Below are 22,820 nucleotides of genomic sequence, written 5' to 3'. Positions count from 1 at the left end.
AGAGACAGAAAGATATGTGAAAGTACAAACCTGTGTATTACATGTTTTTCTCTTGTCTGTTTGTTTGTTTCTTCTTTACCTGATGTCAGCTTGCTTTCTGCTGTGTCTCAAACCCTGTTTTGTGTTTTATTGTATTTCATACACTGAGAGAAAGCAACCTTACTTCAACATTACTCCAATAAGACCAATTAAAAAGGCTCATTTAACTACTCAAGCATCATTTAGGTAAAAAATTGTGAATATACTGTCAAATGGTGAACATGCACATGGGTTTAAATTACATATGTGTCATGTAAACTGTATTCTAATACAGCTGGTCCAAGTGGAAAGTATATTAAAGTATGTTATGAGCCCATTGTTTGTTTCTTTTGCAGGTTAAATTGTAATCTTTAAAGTGAGAACAGCTGTCAGGTAACTGTAGTGAATTTTAAAATATATTAAAACCTTCCTGAAATGGAAATACTGATATAAAGTAAACTGCACTGTACTTGAGGTAGTGCTATATCTTCCAACCTCTGCACATAATGTAGACAAATCATAAATCAGAAAAGTAATAAATACTAGACAAATCACAGCTATGCTAGAATAAATCTAACATAAATACATCATTGACATTGACTCGTCAATAAATTTATGAATACTACATCTTAGCACAATGGCCTTCATGTTTTTTCATCTGGCACTAAAACCTACAGCTGCATCATCTACTGTATACTGCAGTATGAGTGTGTGTGTTTGCCGATGTTGTAAAATTGCTTGTGTGGCAATATAGGGAAATATTACCACGCCAATAAAGCTGTTTGATTTGGAAAAAATAAATAAGACAGAAGGCCCCACGGAGAGGGTGGAGAAACAAACACAGACAGACTTCATAAACAGAAGAAGAACGGATATTCATTTAACTACCCGGACAAGGCAGGATGTACATATATATGCTCCTTTACAACAATGCCATTTTCTTGTAGAATGCCCAAGATGTGAATAAATAGAATACATCTTATTTACATTTTTCAGATTTTTTTCTTTGTTTTTTTATACCTCTCTTTTTTAAGTGTTACTTTGTTTTCCAGTGATATGTTATATATCATATGTATAAATATTTACTCTGTTTTTGTACGATATAATACAACAGCCCGGCAATGAATCGTACTCTCATGAATCATTTTTATAGAAACTGTTTTAGAGTAATTTTGATTCAACTTTATGGTCATTTTGGACACTATAGGCTAGTGTTTGATACTTTTGAATTGTACTGTTTCATACTGAGTAGCATCTTTAAAATGTCATTATTATTGAGTAGACAAAAGTAAGTAATTATTTAAAGTAAAATCACAGAAGTCATGGTACACTTTACAAGAAGACAGTGTATTTACACATTACAAATGAATAGATTTAGCAGGTAATACTTCTATACTTTTAACTATGTAGGTTTTTAAATGCAAGACTTTTTTTTACATTGCTGTATTAGTACTTTTACTTAAGCAAAGGATCTGAATACTTCCTCCATCACTGATTTTAGCAGTTTTAGCTTTGTGTTGCTAATAAACTGGTAAATCACTTGTATATGCTACATGTGTTTTGATTTAAAAACAAAACAAAACAAAGCATAATATAAAGTTTAACTGAAGATAACAGGCTGACAGCAACAAATCCATCCCGCTCTGGTAAAGAAAACAAACCTGCACACCTGCGTGACCTTTGACCTGTCCTTCCCCTCCATCCCTCTGCTGATTATATCGCCATATTTGCATAGCTGGACCAGAGCGCTCTCGTCGTGCGCGCCCCCGCATTCACCTGCCACCTCGCGCTCCAACCTCACAGTCTCGCACGAGCGCTCGTCTCCTAACGGCTGTCTTTTGAACAGAAAAGACGATTTTAAGAGGAAAAACTTATGTTTTTACCGTTTGTTAGAGGTTAAAAGTGTCATTGTGTGCTTTTTGACAACAGTAAAAGGATAACGGACGAAGTTGACGCAGAGGGAAATTATCGTGTGGGGAGAAACGGACGTTAACGTTAATCAATAATGAGGTAAGTGAACGTTACTTCACTTTACAAACATTTAAATTACTTTTCGGGCTTCAGGTGCTACGTTAACGCTCATACCCAGTGTTTTTCCGTCCTTTTACACGGTTATTTTAGCCTTTTGAACTCCTCAAGAGAACTTGAAGGAGTATTATAGGATATAAGAGGATTAGACAAGTAAAGTTAGACAAGAAGCGCCACTTTAAATGCACAAAAAGGTCCATGAAAGTACCTCTGTACTAATGTGATCATTACATGGATTTTTCATTGTGTTATGTTTAGCCTTAACTTAGTTGACTAAGGCCAGCTGCCCTCATCCGTTACGCCACAGATGGATTTTATAGATATAACTTTGTCATAACAGTTATTCCTTTTTTTCTCAATTGGTGATAAAATCTTTCATCGTAATTTCCCTATCAAACTTACTTAATTCAAGGTTTTTAGGAAGCATCTACGCAATGTATTTTGTCATCGATGGGGTGTAAAATTCGTTAATTTGGTGAGAGCGAAAAATGACTTTGTTTACGTTAAATTTGAGGGAACTTTGCATGAAAAATACACTGTAATCATTGAAATCACCGATGATATGTGCTCATTTATGTAATATTCACAACACAAACAAATAGAGCTGAATAAATGAGTCCATTAATTGATTAGTCGATCAACAGAAAAACATTGTCAAGTAAAAAAAAAAAGTATTTGCTGGTTCCACCATCTTAAATATGAGAATGTCCTGCTTTTGCTTGTCTTACATGTTGGTCAAACAAAAGAAACAATTTTAAGACTTCACTTTGGGCTCTTGGGAGTTGTGATGGACATTTAAATTTCAGTTATGCTAGATTAATCAAAGTTGGAGCTCTGTAACAACGACATATGCCAATGACTGTAATGTTTAGTATTCTTATAGTTGATCATATACATTTTTATTATAAGTTTTTTCCCCCCAAACTTCACTGGCTCCACTTCAGTCTTTAAATTGGTGGAAACAAGTGCATCCCTAATGTTTAAATCACTGGAGAAACTGGACTATTTATGTAATATTCCATCAAAAATACTATATTCCTGGTTTGATTTTAAGCTAAAGAGGTTTCAGCTGGTTGTAGAAAACCCCTCTTCATTTTCTAAAGTGCTTCACAGACCAACAGAACAGAGTAGTGAAACCAGCCGACAGGGAAAAAAGACACCGGTGGAACAGCAGCTCCCAGACATAAGAACAATAAACTGTACTGTCATCACCCCATAGTGTCACAAAAGTGTGCTGGCATTAAAAAAATACACACAATACTTCCTTTGTGAAAGTTTTCAAAGTGTAGAAACAAAACCAGATCATTGCCATTTAATTTAAAAGGGCAGAGCAGGTCAATCAAGGCGAACGGATGAATCAGATGAATCAGATGAATCACTGTGTAATCCCTCTGTGACTTTATTATTAAATGCACCTGTAGCGGAGGAAACAGATTATGGAAATGTTTTTAATCCCAGAGGTAATGGTGACACTGAAGCATGATATTTTACACACGATACTATAAGAGTCAGGTGTGTTTTTGACATGGTCAGGTGACAGGGAAGAAGAAGCGAAAGAGGACAGCGACAGAGAGGAAGATCAGAGCCACTGAGTGTAGGTGGTGACTGGAAAAATGTTTTTAATGTGCACTGGGTGCGTCGCTTGACATGTCATTCCAGTACACACCTGCACAATGTGTTTGTGTGGTGTCCGTGAGTGTGTGCTATTGGGGAAGAGCCTGCAGCTAGACTAACAAGTTTGTGTTGCATAATGGGGAAATGACTAGAAGAAGTCTGTCATTAAAATGGCATTAAAACCATGCGCTGGTGTAACATCGACACAGACGCAAGAACCTTTCTCTGAGCTGTGAATATTTAAGTTTAGCTTTGTTTAATCTTTTGTTCTGATTCTGTGGTTACTTTTCTAATTGTTAAACCTTTTTTTTTTTTTTTTGGCAGGGAGGTTCCTCTGCTACACAGTATGGATCAGCGCTCATGTAAGGAGCAAACACTCCGGTTTAAGATTCCTTATCAGCCGTTTTTTGGACCTTAATGGATCTATGTGACCTCCCATCTATTTTGATGACATATTTTTAAGCTGTGGGAAAAAACAGAGGAGCTGGACTCTCTCTGGAACAGTCTCAAATTTCAGTCACATTTATTGAATCTCGCACACAGAGATTGAGGCTTCCCTTGCCGCATGGACATAAATAACATCTGACAAGGAAAAGATGAAGAAGTAAACACCACTCTAGTGTGTATTTATCATGTAGACAAGCTGAGAGAGAGACCGACAGCCAGAGAAAGCAAAGTGACAAGTGGAAAGACGGCGAGATCCCTCGCGTTCACGGAGGTCACAATGCCAGATGAGTCACAGGGATTTCAGGATAAGGGGAGGCCTGGAGAAGAAGCGTCACAGATGTCTTTAGTGCCGGACATTGTGATCGCCTCTGGTGTCGGGGGGAGCAAAATCACCGGAGGCAGTAGCCTGGAACTTGACGTCTTCAGTCACACCACAGGACGAGGTGTAAAACAGCCTCCAGATTTGCAGAAAGTACAAAACAGCGACATGAACATTTCGCAAGGAGATGTCGGCACAACTAACAGGAACGGTGTCACAATTAATCCAAGCAATATTACCGCAATCGGGCCGCCGGGGAGCCAATCAGGACTCAGTGAATCCCAGATTTCCGTAGAGGTTGGTGTGGCGAAAGCAGCTCAGACCCCTAAACCTCTCAAGGTCAATTCTTTGCTGAGAGGAACAGGCGTGACCCAGCAGTCTGCAGATGATGATGATGATGATGATGATGATGATGATGATGCCCCGGTCAGGTCATCCTCTGATAGGCTACGAACAGACAACAATACCTCATGTCATGCGAACGGCTGCGGTGACTCGGACCACAGCGGCGCAAGATCCAGGCCCGATTACGTTTGCACGAGTTTCGGCACTGACGCCTGTGACGAAGTGTTAGATGAACTCGATGAACGCTCCTTTGAAAAGTCGAACCCTATCCGTGCCGTCAATTTCTCCGAACCCAGTTTAGAAATGTCTCAGTCTAGGAAAAGCACCAAAAGTAGTCCAGATGATGACAGACGAGACTCCAAAACAGACTTACACGTTCAACTGAAATCAACTGAAGAGTCACCCGGCAGCAGGTCGCCCTCGCTCGCAGGTGTTTCATTCGTCTCCCAAGCGAGGGACAGCATAGACGACAACTGGAACGAGGAGGATGAAGAAGAGGACAAGCAAAGCTCCCGGTCCCAGCGTAGCGTGACGGAGGGGGTGTGTTGCTGCTTTCAGGCGGTCCGCAGGGCTTTTCTGCAGTGCGTGGAGGAAACTCCGGCCATGCTGTCCGGACTGGTGCTGTCTTTGGCCTTCTGTGTGGCCATCATCGTCCTCATTCCCACCACGGGAAGGGTGAGACAGAGGGAGAGAGAGAGTGTGTGTGTGTGTGTGTGTGTGTGTGTGTGTGTGTGTGTGATTGTGCACACTTAAACTTTAATAATATTTTTACATTTATTGTAGAACATGCCACCTTTTTGTCTGACGAATACATCTATTAATGTTGTTTCTGAAGCAAAAAAAAATCAAATATTTTTTATCTGTAAGGCTTCAAGTAAAAGTCATTTTCAATATTGGTTAATCAGTTATCTGTTGATTATTTTCTCGATTAACCTAACCTGAAATGTCTTGTTCCCGTCCAACAGTCCACAACCAAAAGATATTCAATTTTCTACCACAGAGGACTAAAGAAACCAGAAAATATTCACATTATAAGCTGGATCAAGAGAATTTGGGCATTTTTTTCTTTAAAAAAATGACTCAAAGTGATCAATCAATTATCAAAATACTTGGCAATTAATTTTCGACTAATCGTTGCATCTCTAACGTGAGGATGTGCTGCTTTTCTCTGTTTTATATCATTGTAAATCTAATATTTTTGTGTTTTGGACTGTTGGTCAGACTAAAAAAAAAACAAATTTCAAGACGTGAAGGCCTTGGTAGAAATGAAACAATAATGAAAATTAATCATTTGCTGCGGCCTTATGTTAGTTAGCAAAACACTGCACTCAGCAGCATCAGTGTAGAGACGGCGAGTTTGACGGAAACCTGCTGGAAAAAGCGTTACGGCTGACTCTAATGGAAAGGAAATAGAGCATTAAACCTGTTCTTCCAAACAACACGACATTCTTAAGCTTCATTTAGGTCGTCAAAATAGCTATAAACAAAACACTCACAAAACAGTACATTTGTAGGTCATCTGTATCAACCTGCCCTTCTGTCTGACCTCACTATAAGGCTTTAAGTTAGGTTAATACTGGACTCCAAGTTTGTCCTTCAAAGCTCTTTGTGATATGTTTTAAGTAGTAAAATATTAACTTTTTTTTTTTACCAGTGCTGCAGACGGTTCAAACAGGATCTAACAAATCAGAATTTCTTATTATACTGGCAGGAAACTAGTAGTTTTTGTCTATAATCAATACTCAACACTCTTATCATTATGCTTTTGTTTCTTTATACGTTGAGATCTTCGAGCAACAGGCTTGGTACTGGTTTGTTACCATTAACTGAAAAATCCATGGACAGAAAATTACTATTTTGATGATCAAATGGTAGTTTGAGTAATTTTTTAAGCAAATATGACAAAAAATTGGCTGATCTCAGCTGTCATTAATTATAACAAACTGAGTATCAGGTTTTAAATGAAATAAGACATTTAAAGACATCGCCTTTGACTCTGAAATTGTAACACACATATTCCACTTCAGTTTTTTTATACCCAAAACGATTTATCGATTAATCAAGAAAGTAATCAGCAGATTGATCGTTAATGAAAATAATTGTTAGCTGCAGCCCTGCTCGTTTGTTGTCCAACATCCTAAAAGTACAACAGATCAGGGTGTCTCAAGTTTGCCAACCAATCACACAGAGTCATATTCTTTATTTACAGATATATTAAAGTACTATGTAAAGTACAGTATTTTTGTTTTTAAGATTCCAGTAGCCAGTAGTATTTTTTGCTAATGTTGGGTAGTATAAATTTAAACATAATTCATGCAGTTGTTCTTTGCTTTCTTACATATTTTATGGATTTCATGGAACTCAATACAAATTAATTCATAAAACGGTTGATGCATTGACAGTATATTAACATTCAGTCAAAATCAATAATTCCCTGACAGAAAAAGAGAAGAAAATATCTCAGGCACTTTGTGTCATTGCAGATTAAAAAAATTGTACCTGCTGTTTGAAGGCTGTCAACTCTGATGAATAAAGTATACGGATTTCAGTCCTTAGTGTGGCATAGACAGGTGCTTCTTGGGTCTATTAAACAGCTGAGCTGAAATAGGACGATGCAGGGTTAGGCTTAGTAAATGCATATTAATGTAAATGGCTCCTTCTCCTCTGTTTCTTTCTGTTAGTGAAATGTCTTTAAGGTTCACTAAGCTGCTCACTTGACACACAGCATCTATTCAACAGTAGAGAAAACTGTGGATCATATTACTGCCTTGAAAAATGTATAAAAACAAACATAAAAAGTGTTTCCCCATTTTACAGCCTGCTCCATTCAACAGTAAATCAAGAAAGAGTCAAGTTTGTAAGTGTTATTTTAAGACCGTTATGATTTGGATTTTGTCGGCGCACTAATCTGCTGTTCTTGCTCATTTCTTCACAGAACATGGATCGCCACGCAGCGGCTCTGGCGGTTGTGTGTGTGGTTCTCTGTCTGAGTTCCGCTCTGCTCGTCTGCCTGCCCTGGCTGGCCACGGTGAGGCGCTGTGGAGGAGCTCTGGCCCTCTTCGTCTGGGGGTCATTGTATGTCACTGCCATGGTCTTCATCTTCACGGGAGGTTGTGTCACAACCTGGGAACAGGTGAGGAAGAAATTATAGGCTTCATTGTTATGGGAGAAAAACATTCTTCAACTGTTGTAACATCTCTGTTTTTTTCCCTTTCTTCTTCTTTCCTGTCCTTTTACTCTCTCAGGTGGCGTTTTTCCTCTTCCTCTCTCTGAGCGTGTACACAGTGTTGCCTCTCTCTCTGGCCTGGGCCCTCATGGTCGGGATAGGCACCAGCGTTTCGCACATCATCATCATCAGCGTCTACGTTCCTGTCACAAGCCCAGAGACACCAGACCTGGCTGTGCAGGTACAGATTAACTGTGTTTGAATACATTTAAGATAATTTCCTAAACTTGATATATGGGATGATGTGGTTAAATTTGTTCATGTGAGTTTGATTCCGGTGAAACACAAATAGCTGCACATCATTAAGTTTCAAAATGGAAACATAGGCAAAGGTTTGCAAATGAGCTGCCTATGTAAAGAAGCGCGTACCTCCTGCATGTGCCAAAAAATAGTATCCAAATTCAAATAGTAGGTGTAAAGCTAAGGTCAGTCAGCACGCAGTAGGGTTTTGTGGTTTATGGAAAGCGAGGCTTTACAGGTTCCACTGGGAAAAAATAAATCTTTATTGGTTTAGGAAGAAATCCTACACCTGGTCTTACATACTGTGTTATTTGTCACGTGATAAATAAGTGTGACTCTTCAGTTAGTAACAAAATACGTTAATAATTACCACAAATTCAAAGTTCATATTAATAAATGTTGTTGTTTTTTTAACTCTGTCACTGATTGACATGTCACAATAGTGGTTCAGCTAATATATTAAACCCTTATTGTGCTAAAAGTAAAGGAGGACTGTAAAGAAAGTATTAATGATCTCTCCTCCCCCCCTTCCTCTGACTTCCTCCACAGCTGGTGGCGAACGCGGTGCTGTTTGTGTGTGTGAACTGCGTCGGGATTTTCCACCTGTGGACAACCGAGCATGATCTCCGAATATCCAATCAGAAGAGAGAGGAGTTCAGCGCTATACGCTCCCGGAAGGAAATAAGGAAATATCAGCAGGTTAAAACACTGATCCCAACCCCTTAGACAATATTGCTTTACAAACATATACATATACATATATATATAAATATATTCAATTCTGTGTAGGATTTCCATCCAGATAAAGAAAAGATAACAGTTCAGAACAGCAGAAAGTGCAAATAAAGATTTATAATCGTCCAGTCTCATAAAAAAACTCCACTTTTACTAGCTTGTCTCAAAATCATCCAGCCTATTTACCCTGTAAAATGTGACATGTTGATAAGTCTTGACAATAGTAAGAACCTGAAGCAAGTGTCAGATTTTTATAATATAATATATATACCATATACCATGTTTATATAATCTTACTTCATAAGTTACCACATCAAGCTTAATTTGCACCAAGTAGAAGATAGTTTGAAGTTTCCAGAAATAAATTAAAGCCCCACGTTTATAAAATAATAAATAAAATGACTTGAATTCGATCCAGTTCTGTCTTATGCTTCTGTTTTCAGATGCTCTAAATTTAAAATGTGTAATCGCTCTCATTAAAAGGCACCCTATAAGGACAGCCTGGGTTTGGTTACTGTTTGCTTTTTCTGGCCATTAGTTCAATAGATTAATCATTCACTTGTCTGAAGCCCAGCAGCAACAGAATAGTCTACCCTAAATAGGCACTATTCTTACCAAGTAAACAAATAGATGAAACGTGATCCACTGAGTAAACAGGGCATCGTTTCAAGGAGGTTTTTGATGTTCGCCTATTTCTTTTAAAGCCTTTGAGAGCAGATTGTCACCTCTGTCAGACAGAAATGCAATGACCCCGGTTAATACGGTCTCAAAACTCATCGCCCACCTTCCACCACGCACTTAACCCCCCCCCTGTCCTGTCTGGTTTCCTTGGCAACAGGAGCAGCTCCTCCTGTCTGTGTTGCCACGGTGCATCGCCGTGAAGCTGAAAACGGAGGTGATAAAGAGGCTGTCCAAGCCCAAGAGCGATAAGGAGAACGAACACAACTTCCACAACTTCCACAGCCTGTACATACAGCAGCACAAAGACGTCAGGTGATTATCACACTGTACATAATTAAAGATGTTCTTGAGTATGTTTTAGAAAATTACAGCTGTATCTTGTCTCTCAGCTCTCAAAAGATGCCCGCATTTAATCACATAAATACACTTTTTTTGTCTGTTAAGATAGAGGTGGGTTTCTAGAATAAAGCTGTACACTAAAGCACATGAAGACACATATTTTAGATGCTATAATTATGTAACTGATCATGTTTATGATAGAGAAATGCTAGTTAAAATATCCAATTTCACTCGACAATGTAGCAAAAAACAGAAACTCAGAAAAGTTATCAAGAAAAATCTTTTGGCATTATGTAGGCAAATTTTTTTTCCAGTATTTGCTGTTTTTATTCTGTAGCACCAAATTATTCCAGGATTTTGTGCCTGATATTTGCATCTATGTGTGTATGTGTGTGTGTGTGTGTGTGTGTGTGTGTGTGTGTGTGTGTGTGTGTGTGTGTGTGTGTGTGTGTGTGTGTGTGTGTGTGTTATGTAGCATCCTATATGCAGACATTGTGGGCTTCACAAAGCTGGCAAGCACCTGCTCACCAGAAGAGCTCGTCGCTGTGCTCAACAAGCTCTTTGGCAGGTTTGACGACATCGCAAAGGTACAAAAACCAGCACATCCAGCCCAAAATAAAACATTTATCCTTTCAAAAAGAGTATTTTTTTAAATATTAGTTGTAAACTTGCTCTCTGTGTTTCTTTCTGTCTGTAGAAGAACGGATGTCTTCGCATTAAGATCTTAGGTGACTGCTACTACTGTGTGTCTGGCCTGCCTGACCCCATCCCGACTCATGCCGGGAACTGTGTCCAGATGGGGCTGGACATGTGCACTGCTATCAGGTCAGTTTATCTAAATTTATCTAAAATTTTGCTTCAGGTTTGTTTGTTTTTTTTACCCTCCATCCTTATCTGATGTACCTCTCCTCCTCTTCTCTGTTGTTGTTCGTACGCTGAAAAAGCTCACAGCAACAGATATATTATAAACATATGTAAATCTATGTAAATATGTACAATTTTAATATTAAAAAAAAAATCTCATCCGTCTTCATTTATGTGGTACTGTTATGTCTTTGTTACTTTTGTGATGAAGTTCCTCCCACCTGATTCCTGTTTTCCAGCCACAGGAATAAAAGCTGCTCAGTGCTCCTGATTTGCATCTGATATTACTACGTGTAACTTCCTCTTGTTACTCTGAGAATTTTACTTCACTGTTCTCTCCTGTGCAGGTGGAACCGCACTGAATATTTTAGCCGAATGCTCACAGTTTCAGCGTGTGGAAACACTGTAATATATAAATTTATCATAATATTCTCAGGCTACACATTTTCCTGAGGCCTCGTTGTGATTACTCCATTTCCAGCTTTGTCTTTGTCATGCAAACATTTATTACAGTCTGTCACTTATCTCTCATGACGTGTGCTTTGTGGGACTGAACCATGTTTTTATGGCTGGAGGCATTATGTTTTACGTCCGAAATTTGAATTTCTTCAAATTTGGCACAAACATCCATTTGGACTTAAGGATGAACTGATTAGATTTTGCTGGTAAAAGGTCAAAACAAGTTTTTGGCCATAACTCAAGAATTCGTACATTAATTATGATACAGTTTCACACAAATGTCTAATAGGATAAAATGAAATTAAATTTTGATGTTTTATATCCAAAAGGTCAAAGGTAAATTTAATTAAATATTGTATTGCAAAAGCACCATGGATGTATAATAAGAGGTGGATACAGCGCCGCCCTCAGCCTTGCAGCCAGTTTTTCTCAGTGGACATTTGCGGTTTTGCAGCGAAAAATCCCCCCACGGCCCTAAAAGCATTTTCCCCGTAGACCACCACTGTAAAAGAGACGCCTGTAAAGCTGTCGATGGGACACCTCAAACTGCCAACGAGGTCAATAACGACTCTTTCTATTATGAGTTTTTGATCCGTGGAGGTTTTATATTTGTAAAATGTTACTCGAGCGGAAAAAAGCGATTAAAAATCTGTGATGTCACTACAATATAAACTCTATGGGCTGGACGGGGCCAGCGGGAGACACACTACTGTGCATATTCAGTGGGCTGCACAACACCGAAGCAAACCTGGAAACTAGAAACCGTTTTTGGCGTGTGCGCCAGTTCTTACTGGACTGAATGGGCGCCATTTTTGGTCCAGTATCCGGATCTTATAATACATCCATGAAAAACACTTTTCTGGACGTTATTCAGCGCTATAACTCAAGAGCAGAAGATTGTGACCATATTTCACATTTGGTCGGATACTGAATCGGTGACACTAATCTCGGGGGCTCATCCTGAAACTGTGGTGATTGTATTGATCTTCTGTGCCGCTGAGTTGAAGATGTGTGCGAAGCGTCCACGTTTTAGTCTTTGTAGTTTCTTTATAGCAACATCTATATCTGAAGCATCGTCTACTGTCATGGCTACAACTTTGTGTTCAATCAGAATCAGCTTTATTGACCAAGAATGTGAACACATACAAGGAAAATACACATAAAACCTTAAAGTCTTTACTACAAATATGATATGAGTCTGGACAGACATTGACGTAAACTGCAACTTGACTGGTTGGGGGAGGCATACAACAACAAGGTGGTATTTCTTGTTCAATTTTAAATTTGAATTATTTCTTCCCCGTAGTAAACTGCGAGAAGCGACGGGGGTTGAGATCAGCATGCGGGTGGGCGTTCACACCGGCAACGTGCTCTGCGGTGTGATCGGCTTGCAGAAGTGGCAATACGACGTGTGGTCACATGATGTGACACTAGCCAACCACATGGAGTCTGGAGGTCTTCCTGGGTGAGAGAAGTGTTTAAATAATGCAAATAATTCAAATTTAAAAAAAAACAATGTGGCAATTAGTTTAATGATAAAGATACATTTTGAGTTTTGTTTACTCTTCACATCTTTCTATAAAACATGTTGTACATATTTTGTCATTAATATGGTTATTATTATAAATAGGCGAGTCCATATCACAGAGGAGACGCTGCAACACTTGAATGGAGCATACCGAGTGGAGGAAGGAGAGGGGGGGAGTCGGGATCCTCTTCTCCAAGGAAGAAAAACCTACCTGGTGATTGACCCTCACAAGTCGGACAGTTTATGCAGGAGACCAAGATCGGTAGGGGTACACGTGTTTGTATGCGACACGTGTGTGTGTGGGTGTATGTGTGTGTGTGAACCACTTGAGATGTGGTCAGATATTCAAGTGCAGTCATTACCTCCTCATCTATGCACTCAAATTGCACTTTCTGTGTTGTTTTAGTCGTATGTGTGTTTTTTAAGTTGCAGGATCTTATCTTTATTTACTTTTTATATGTTTTTATTAATTAAACTTTTCCCCTCAAAACAGTATGGAAGTAAAATAACTAATTATGCGACTATGACACAAACTGTGTATGTATATTCAAGGAAGCAGGTTTGCCTTACTAGAAAAAGCCTCTCTTAAGCAACTGAAGATCTTCCAGTTATGCGTTTTATCTGTGAAACTCACCAACTTTCCAGAAGTGCGCTTTAGCACCGAGTTCCAAACTGCTGTGATCTGCTTCATGTGAAATAAAATAATCTCCATCCTAATTCCAGACGAACAGTCTTGCGTCCGGTGAGAGCAGGCAGCGGGCGTCTGTCCGGATGTCTCAGTACCTGCAGTCCTGGCAGACCATCCACCCCTTCGCAGACCTGAGCAACCCTGAAGCCAAGAAGAGGCCCGGCAAGAAGAAACCCACCCCCACCAATGTCATCATGAACCAATCGCAGCTGTCTGTAGTATGTATTTGCGCTGCATTCCCCATTCTCGACCTTGCTTAGTTTTTTTCCACATATTAAGCTATGCATTAAAGTGAATATAAATAAACATAAAGTATATAAATACACACAGAACCTGCAAATACAAATAATACTTAATCATACTGTTTACCGTTGTGCTCTCCAGCAACACATGAACTCTCACCAGTGTTAGATCATAACTTTTGTATTGTCTGTATATTTGAAAGAACTTTAGGTCATGCAGCCTGTTGACAGCGTGTGTGTGTGTGTGTGTGTGTGTGTGTGTGTGTGTGTGTTTGCTTTAGGAAAGACAAACTACCCAGACCAATCCCAGGTAAGTTTCAACAAATATTCAAAGCACCAGCATTATTAATTTGAGTAAAATAAGTGTAATAAAGCATGCGGCTCTTCCAGCAAAGAGCAATATAACATGCTTACTGCTTTGTCAGTCCTCTGAAATGAGTGTTTTAGCAATTACATACAGAGGAGCTATTTCACAGCATCATTTATTTGTAATGTAGGAAAGTTATGTTCTGTAGGAGGGAACCCACAAGTTGAGTCACATTATTGTTATTTTGGATAAAGCTGTGTCTAATGTGTTCTTGTTTCGTCCCAGTTTGATGGTGGATAATGGTGTTAGGGCATCACTTGACACGCTGGACACTGCAGGGTAAGTTGTCATTGAAAGTCTTTGGTACATACTTTTTCTCAAGTATTGTTTTGTGCTTCTTCTTTGTTAGTTGGTAGAGAGTCATAAGATACATGGCAGGAGGGAAAAGTGGAGATAACTGCCTCACAAACCTACTGAATCCAAACATTTATCTGTTTGTTGATGTAAAATACATTCAAATAAAACTGGTGAACATTAAATTTAATTGTGAAATATGTGCTGGCCATATAGATTCTTGGAAAAACTGTTGATTGCACTGATTCCACCTTCACTATTCCACTATTTTATATTTTATGTTCTTTTATTACTTATATTTTAGAGCCTTTAAGACTTCTGTGATACTGTTTCTTGTCCTCTAACCATCATTCCCCTAAATTTTCTTTTAAACTGTCATTCAGGAAAAGAGCAAAGAAGCTCAACTGTTTGACTCTGCTGTTCAACGACCTGAGTCTGGAGAAAAAGGTAACTTCTTCCCCTGAACACAAGCGTGATATATAAAACGTGTTTTTGTGCCTTTGTGTTACATCTTCCTGTTTGTGTTTGTGTTCCAGTTTCGGTTTTCAGAGGTGAAGGGTTTACACCATTCAATGAGCTGCATAGCTCTGATCTTCGTAACTATTTTCACGGTCCAGATGCTTGTTTCTGACAAGTGAGTAACACTACAGTCACACACACTTCATTTTCACCTCTTTAAGCGCATCATGTTCTGAATTAAATGGGCCCAAAAACACTGGAATTCAACTGATCTAATTGGTTGTTTCAAGTGTGCTCACTCACTCAGTGTATTACTTACAGACTCACTCATATGCATCCTTATTTGCTCACTCACTGCCACAATTGAATAAAGAAAAAATAACGTAAATTATCCCTTTTTTATGCCTCCCAGGAACTTTGAAATGGCGGTGTCCTACGGTGCAACATTTCCAGTGCTGGTGCTGCTTCTGTCCATCGTTTTTACCGGATACTTGGAGGTAAATAGACTCCGGTGATAGGTTTGTATTGTGCAGTATTGGTAATATATAGGTAAGAAGTACAGAGTTTAATATCAACATCAGTAGTTCATGGTTTAATCAGCAGTAAATAAAGGCAGGTGGCTCAAAATGAAATAGTAGATGAAGTGACAATACAAACAGTCTTGTAATAATTTTGGCATAAATTCAACATGTAAATAAGGTCATTACTCAACGTCAATGTAACACTGACAACAAACTGTATATTCTACACTATTACTCATCATTTTATGTGGTTTACTGCACAAGATTAACATTTACGTAAGATTTATTTTGCATAAAATCAAATTTGAGTTGTTGTTGTGTGGTACCGTGATCTGGGAGAGATAACATGACTGCAGTGATCCTAAATAGTTTTGTATTAAATGTGTGTATGTAATGTATGTGCTATGTTTTGGGTTTTTTTGTTTTTTTCAGAAATGGCGTTCTAAGATGCCGTTGAGCGTCCAGTGGATATCAGGCCTGTCTCGTGGCGTCTCTACCAGGGTGGTGCTGCGGCTGTTTGTGCTCACGCTGTGTGTGCTCATCACCTTGCTTATGGCCGTCCTCAACCTTGTGAGTTCCTTTTTCTCTGACTTTTTTCTTTTCTTTTCTTTGTCTGCTGTCATTTAGAAATATATTTGGGTTTTTTTTTTTCTATTTATCAGTTTGTTGATTCTGTTTATTTATTTCTTCTTTGTTCATTTCTTTCTGTGTCTTCCACCATGTAACTGTTCCTTCTAGTTTTTCCTCCCGGGAAAAAACTGCACCTCGATTACCAACAGGACTGAGTTGGAGGGTCTCAGACTCTACACTGTGCCTGTGAGTACCAACAAAGAAACAGTTCATCATGTTTTTATCCAGGTGTTTTTTTATTATATGTTTACTTTGGCACTATTGTGTGTTGTTATCATTACCTGTCGTAGTTTAGCTTAGTTAATTACAGGGTAATTTCATCAATAAGCGTAAATAGATGTAATTCTTGCTCATATATCAGGCAAGCATTTGACAAAACATAGCACTTATACCAGTCATTTACATTCTCTACCAGTACAATAGTGACTCCTCCCTGATCACAGCTATATAAATACTCTTAAACCTATAACAAAATTCAGCATTTTACCTCATTTCATTTCATTTCCAACATTTATATGTAATTTTTCATATATAAAGTCATCATTTATAAAGGAGTAATGTATCTTTACATACTTTGAACATCAACATTGCTTTGAAAATCACACCTAACCTGTCCTAACCCACATTTTTTACGTTCCACCTACTGCTTCCCTTCAAACATGCAGTACTACCTGTACTGCTGCCTGCTGGCCATGCTGGGAGTGATTGTGTTCGTCAGGACGTGCTTATTGGTGAAGACGCTGCTGCTCACCTTGGCTGTGGTGGTTTACCTGGCCCTCTTCCTCTACATTTACGCCCCGAGATCCGAATGCCTCGTCGACCTGCTTTACAACGGCACCAAGTGAGTGATCCTCAGGGGGGTCCTGTGTGCTATAGTTTTATGTGCCTGAACATTATTTTGAAAATTAAAGTGAAGCAGCAGCAGAGTACCTTTCACATTTGGTCATATTGACGTTTTTCTGGCGCATACATTAAGTTCTGACACATAGAAAGTGATCTCCTTAATAGCAATGAGCAGTTTTCTAGGAGTGAAGTGATTAGTCAAAGTGATTAGACAGAAAATTAGTGAACAACTGTTTTTGGAATTGATTAACTAACATTTACTTTGGAAAAAATGACAACAATTATTAAAACAGAATTATCGGATCATTGTTAAATCGTCGTTTGAAGCAAAGCAAGCAATTTTAAGACGTCAACTTGGACTCTTGGACAGCATCTTATAGACTGAACAATTAATCAGTAAGTCAGAAAAACACTCAACATACTATTATGAGTCACAGCCTTAAAGCTTTTCACCCAGAGAAAGCTGAACTCAACAGCATTTGAACTTTCCTCTCTTTGGTAACCTGTTGTTTAACACATCAAAGCACACTGACAGCACTCAAAATAACTCAAACACTTTCCTCGGTCTTTCATTTGTGGCCACAGAAGTAACAAAGTGCTTCACAGTTGAGCAATTAGCACAAAATATGAAACACGGATGGTTAGTAACAAACACAAGAGCAACAACATTAACAAAACAGAAGCAACATCAACAAAAATGCAAAAGAATTATTGAAAGTAACCTCAAATGTTCAGTTGTTTAAAAGCATGTTTAGTGTCTTTTTAACCACTTGGTCACCTTGCTTCTGTCAACATGTTACTGCACGTGCAGCCATTTGGGAAAAAGTACTCTTAGAATCTGTATTATTCTGTGTATGTTACATTATGTTAATAGACAAACTGTTAGAATAAGATGTATCACAGTATGCAGGCATGAAAATATATAGAGTTCAAGCTTGCTAGCTGTCCACACAGTCAGACTAACTCCCAGTAATCCTATTCAAGTACACTTCCCACTCGTCCACCAGTCTCTTTTATAACCGATGGCAATTTGATTGGCCAGTCTGAGCCAGTGACAGCCAATCGGAGTCATGGCGGACAAATAAATTGCGGTTACCGACTGATAAATAATTTGGCGCGCTGAAATTTCACATTGTACATAATAATCACGACAAACACAAACCACGCAGCACTCTCTCCATGTCGAGCAGCTGATTGGAACTAGCGGGGAGCGAATGGGACGTCTCAGCCAAGGTTTTAAATTTCCTGCCTTTTGTCTGCCACTCAGACTCCAGATTGTGAATCCTTGTCTGGAGTTTCAGTTCACCATCATTTATTCAAGAGTTTTCTATAGACAGAGGCCTGGCCGGGGGGTACGAACCCCATTGACTGTGAGATACAAGACACTCCGGTCTGAGGAATCATGTAATGGAATAAAAAAAAAAAAAGACTGATGGTAGTTTAATAGTCCAGATTGTAACACAATATGATTGTAAATATATGAATGTGCTTGTTTTTCTACAGGCCCGGTGTTCTGAAAGACCCTCACATCATGTCTGGAGTTTGGCTGGTCATCTTTTATATCGTATGCCTCATATTGGCCAGACAGGTGTGTTTGTGTGTGTTTACAAGCTTTTTCTGTGGAAAAGGGAGTCTGTGTGTGTCTTTGTTTCACATGTGCAGTTTTTGCAAATTTTTATCCAAATGTGTTCATACTTAGTTTGTATTGAATTCTCCTCCCTCCCTCAGGACGAGCTGGGTTGCCGCGTAGACTTCCTGTTGGAGCATTGTTTCCAGACGGAAAGAGAGGAGATGGAGACCATGGAGAACGTCAACAAGCTTCTCCTCCAGAACGTCCTGCCGCTCCACGTCGCCTCCTTCTTCATGGGCAAAACCGTTCGTAACCAGGTGAAGAGAAACAAAACACACATGAGAGATGTAGAGCACGTACTTGTAATCCACATCCTGTTTATAATGTAAAACAGATAAACTTCATGCCCTGGTTAGCCTGCCATTCTGTCAACTCTCACATATCATTCTGTGCTGTCAACAGAGTGTGAATATATTTTCATATCACTAGAAAGTTGGCTTGTAGGTTGAATTATGAGGCTTGCAAGCATGTGTGCAAAGAAAGGAGAGACGTTGACAAAAAGTACTAATATATATGTTTTGTGGCATTGAATGCATGTTTTTATACGATAATATGTTTTTAATATACAGTTTCAGTTATTAAACATTAAGAATTTATTCCTCAGTTTGTAAAAAATTGACATTTAGAAATGACATTTGCATATTTTGAGTTACGAAACCTTTAAGGACAAAAAGCAACAGAAAAAATGAACAAATTTTACTTCTGTTTGCAACATTTGCAGAATGTACAGATGATTATCTTGCAATTAAAACCCTTTACTTTCAAAAAATCTCTTGTTTCAGGACCTGTACAGCCAGTCATACGAATGCGTGTGTGTGATGTTCGCCTCTGTGCCTCAGTTCAAAGAGTTTTACAGTGAGAGCAGCGCCAACAGGGACGGTCTGGAGTGTTTACGATTCCTCAACGAGATCATATCAGACTTCGATGAGGTATGAGGAAGCAGATACTATTAAATAACCCACCTGTGTCAGAACATTTTGTTTGTTTTCTAAGTATCCCTTATTTCCCTCCTCCTATCTCATGTTCTCCTTTCTGGTTCTGCTCGTGTTTCTGTCTCACAGCTTCTATCAAAGCCCAAATTCTCTTCAGTGGAGAAGATCAAGACCATCGGCAGTACGTACATGGCAGCTGCAGGACTGACAAACTCATTGGATGACAGAAAGGTTTACCTCCTTTAAGCTTGTTCAATATGATAATATAATATAATAATATCACCAAGCTGAATTGGTTGAAGAGACTATTATGCAGTGTGCTGAAATACAGGTTTATATAAATCAAAGTATTTTAATCTCTTGGTTGTCACATTATCCAGTTGTGATACATTGCACTTCATTAACCTGATCTCTGGCTCCCCCTGCAGAAGTGTGACATGTCCTACAGTCATGTGAGGGCAATGGTGGAGTTTGCCATCTCTTTAATGGGCAAACTGGAGCTTATCAACACACACTCGTTTAACAGCTTTAAGCTCAGGATCGGTGAGTCTGTTCAAGATGAATCCTAAAAGCAATAAGCCCAACCCTTGATTCTTATTTCATAAATCTACAATTACACAATGTTTATGTGAAATGCTCTTAGACAAATTACTTATGACTGTAAAATATAAGAAAATGTATTATTTTTAACAGAATAACGTAATTTAAACACTATTTATACATAGTGCAAGGTCAGAAAAAGAAAACACAATAATATTTTCTTGGTACACTGTCATTAAACCTGTTAAAGAAGGAGTTTCAATAAAAAAGTTGTATTTTCCTCTGATGTATCGCTCCTCATTGTTAACTCGCAGGAATAAACCACGGTCCGGTGATTGCAGGAGTTATCGGAGCTCATAAACCTCAGTATGACATCTGGGGGAACTCTGTTAACGTGGCCAGCAGGATGGACAGTACAGGAGTGCTGGACAAGATACAGGTCAGAGAAAAAGGGCCTAATGTGGTAAAACATATCTTACATCTTGTTTCAACATATAAAAAGAACACAAGTCAAGCAAGTTGTGTTTCTTTGGAACTTTTAAAATAAATGTTTTTACTGATTTAAGTGGTTTAAATGTTTGATTTTTATTACTTTTTTCCCACATTACAATGCAATCATTAAGTAAATACAAAGAAAACAAAAAGGGAAAACATTTTTTTTTTTAAAAAAGACAAGGGTTGCACCTCAGTGTGTCTTTTTACAGAAAATAACTTAAAAGTTAAGGTCTTAAAATATCTTATATCGTCCCGGTAGCCTAGTAGTTAAGACACATAACATATAACCACAACATTCATGGTTCAGTTCCGGCAAGAGTCCTGTGTTGAATGTGAAACTCTTCCCTCTTGCCCCATGTCTCCTGTCTGTATCCCTACTGTCATCTATTGAAGGACCAGTGTGTAAGATTTAGAGGGATCTATTGGCAGAAATGGAATAAAATATCCATAAGTATGTTTTAATTGGTGTAAAATCACCTGAAAATAGGAATTGTTGTGTTTTTATTACCTTAGAATGAGCCCTTTATATCTACATAGGGAGCAGGTCCTCTTCCACAGAGCACGCCATGCTGCACCGCCATGTTTCTACAGTAGCCAAGAACAGATAAACCAAACTCTAGAGAGGGCGTTTTTCGTTTTTCACGAGTGTCGCAGCCACTTTAGGTTCTCCTATATGCTTAGAAGGGGAGGGAAGGCGCATTTTGTTGGTCAATCTGCAACCTCACTGCTAGATGCCACTAAATCCTACACACTGGTCCTTTAAATAAAGGCAAAAATGCCCCCAAAAGTCTTTTTATTACAAATGTAAATCTATTTTATTTTCATATAAATATCGTTTCCTCTTCTTTAATTTGACAAGGATACACTTAAGCTCTTAAGAGGGTTTTGCTCGCAGCAATTTCCCTTCATACTTGTGTCCATTGTTTTATACTTGTATAAAATACTTGAGCTGTAGTTGTCAGATGAACCTTTGTAGTTCATCACAGATCAGTAGTTGTTAAGTATTACACTTAGCAGACCCTGATAATGATGTATGACTGTACACAGTAGTCATTTTCTCCCCATTTCTCTGCTCCCAGGTGACGGACGAGACGGCCCAGATGGTCCAGAGTCTTGGATACAGCGTCACTCTCAGAGGAGTCGTCAACGTCAAGGGCAAAGGGGAGCTCACCACTTACTTTATCAACACAGACCAGTCGTCTCCTCAGTTCTGACCTCCTCTCCGTCAAACGCTGATCAGACTGTCCGCTCAGACCAGGGTCCAAACACCAGCTGCAAAAGAATTTTTTTTTTATTTGTTTTGATGTATGAAGGTCTTGTGAACTATTTCAACTAAACCTGACACTACATGACTCTTGCTGGTTTCCCACAGAGGACATAGATAGTAACGACTTCAAAGTGCTGCCGTCATAATGAAGATCTGCGCTGACTCAATGCTGAAACGGCGATGTAGGTCATAACACAGGTCATCACCTACCTGTTAATGATTTACATCCACCAAGGAGCTGCCTTTGTCTTTCGGATTAGACACTAAATAAAATCCGTGACCGGTTAAATGAAGATATGAGACTCATAACTGGAGAGCTTGAACCGTGTTTCTTCCGTTTCTGTACCGTATCTGGATTATTTCTTACTGTATTATGTTGAATAATGTATGTAATATAAATGAATTGAGGTTGTGTTGCTATTTAAACACTTTTTTGGTACACTTTTAAGTACCTAGATGTTTCAAAGATTGCAGTTGTTTCTATGAAGGACATCGTTGAAGTAGTTTATGCCTCATATAAGCAAAATAACTTTTTTTTTTTGCTGTTTACAGGAATTTATTTTTGTTTTATTAAGGTTTTTTCACTCCATTATGATTTCATTTAGTTACAAAAAAACATTCTGTTTTATCTCAGTTTTTATTCAGCTTCACGTTCATGACATATGTCGGTGAACAGCATTATGTGGCTTTAAATACACGTTTTAAGCTACTTGGCACAGATTTGTGATAGTTACAGGTCTTTTCCACTTGTTCCCAACCTGAGGGTGGTGACAACATAAATCTGAGAGGTGGAAAGATGATTTCACAGGATAGAACAGAAGGAAAACACTATATTTCTGCTGTTTTCCAGATTTTGATAGTTTTCCCTATTCAGAGGTATAAAAATGATTCAAATGACACAACCTGGAAAGGGAAAGTCACTCTTTTATTAAACTTTACTCACCGCTGGAGCCAGAGATATTTACTGCAACTGATATAGATTGAAGTATGTTTTCTTTATCTTGAAATGCTTAAAAAACTGACAATAATGATGCTGTAAGCACATCTGTATCCAGGCATCATGACGTGT

The 22,820-nt window shown here is 38.7% G+C and overlaps 1 protein-coding gene across 1 annotated transcript; it reads left to right on the top strand.

The window, feature by feature from the left end:
- Nucleotides 1-1,635: 1,635 nt before the first annotated feature.
- On the top strand, nt 1,636-21,706 carry LOC137174018 (adenylate cyclase type 2-like). Its single transcript, XM_067578996.1, has 26 exons — nt 1,636-2,028; nt 3,985-5,446; nt 7,707-7,904; nt 8,017-8,178; nt 8,787-8,936; nt 9,811-9,965; nt 10,468-10,579; nt 10,690-10,817; nt 12,622-12,780; nt 12,946-13,105; nt 13,567-13,749; nt 14,055-14,083; nt 14,366-14,419; nt 14,818-14,881; nt 14,971-15,068; nt 15,306-15,390; nt 15,847-15,984; nt 16,153-16,230; nt 16,710-16,885; nt 18,391-18,475; nt 18,616-18,774; nt 19,300-19,446; nt 19,579-19,680; nt 19,878-19,992; nt 20,304-20,428; nt 21,564-21,706. The coding sequence occupies exons 2-26, from the start codon at nt 4,385-4,387 to the stop codon at nt 21,696-21,698; spliced, it is 4,059 nt and encodes a 1,352-aa protein (XP_067435097.1). The 5' UTR covers nt 1,636-2,028; nt 3,985-4,384; the 3' UTR covers nt 21,699-21,706.
- The last annotated feature ends 1,114 nt before the right edge of the window (nt 21,707-22,820 follow it).

This window comes from Thunnus thynnus, chromosome 22 (genome assembly GCF_963924715.1).
Source record: "Thunnus thynnus chromosome 22, fThuThy2.1, whole genome shotgun sequence".
In the NCBI taxonomy this organism is placed as follows: Eukaryota; Metazoa; Chordata; class Actinopteri; order Scombriformes; family Scombridae; genus Thunnus; species Thunnus thynnus.
The sequence above is the reverse complement of the archived record's forward strand: the minus strand, read 5'-3'. Positions and strand labels throughout refer to the sequence as shown.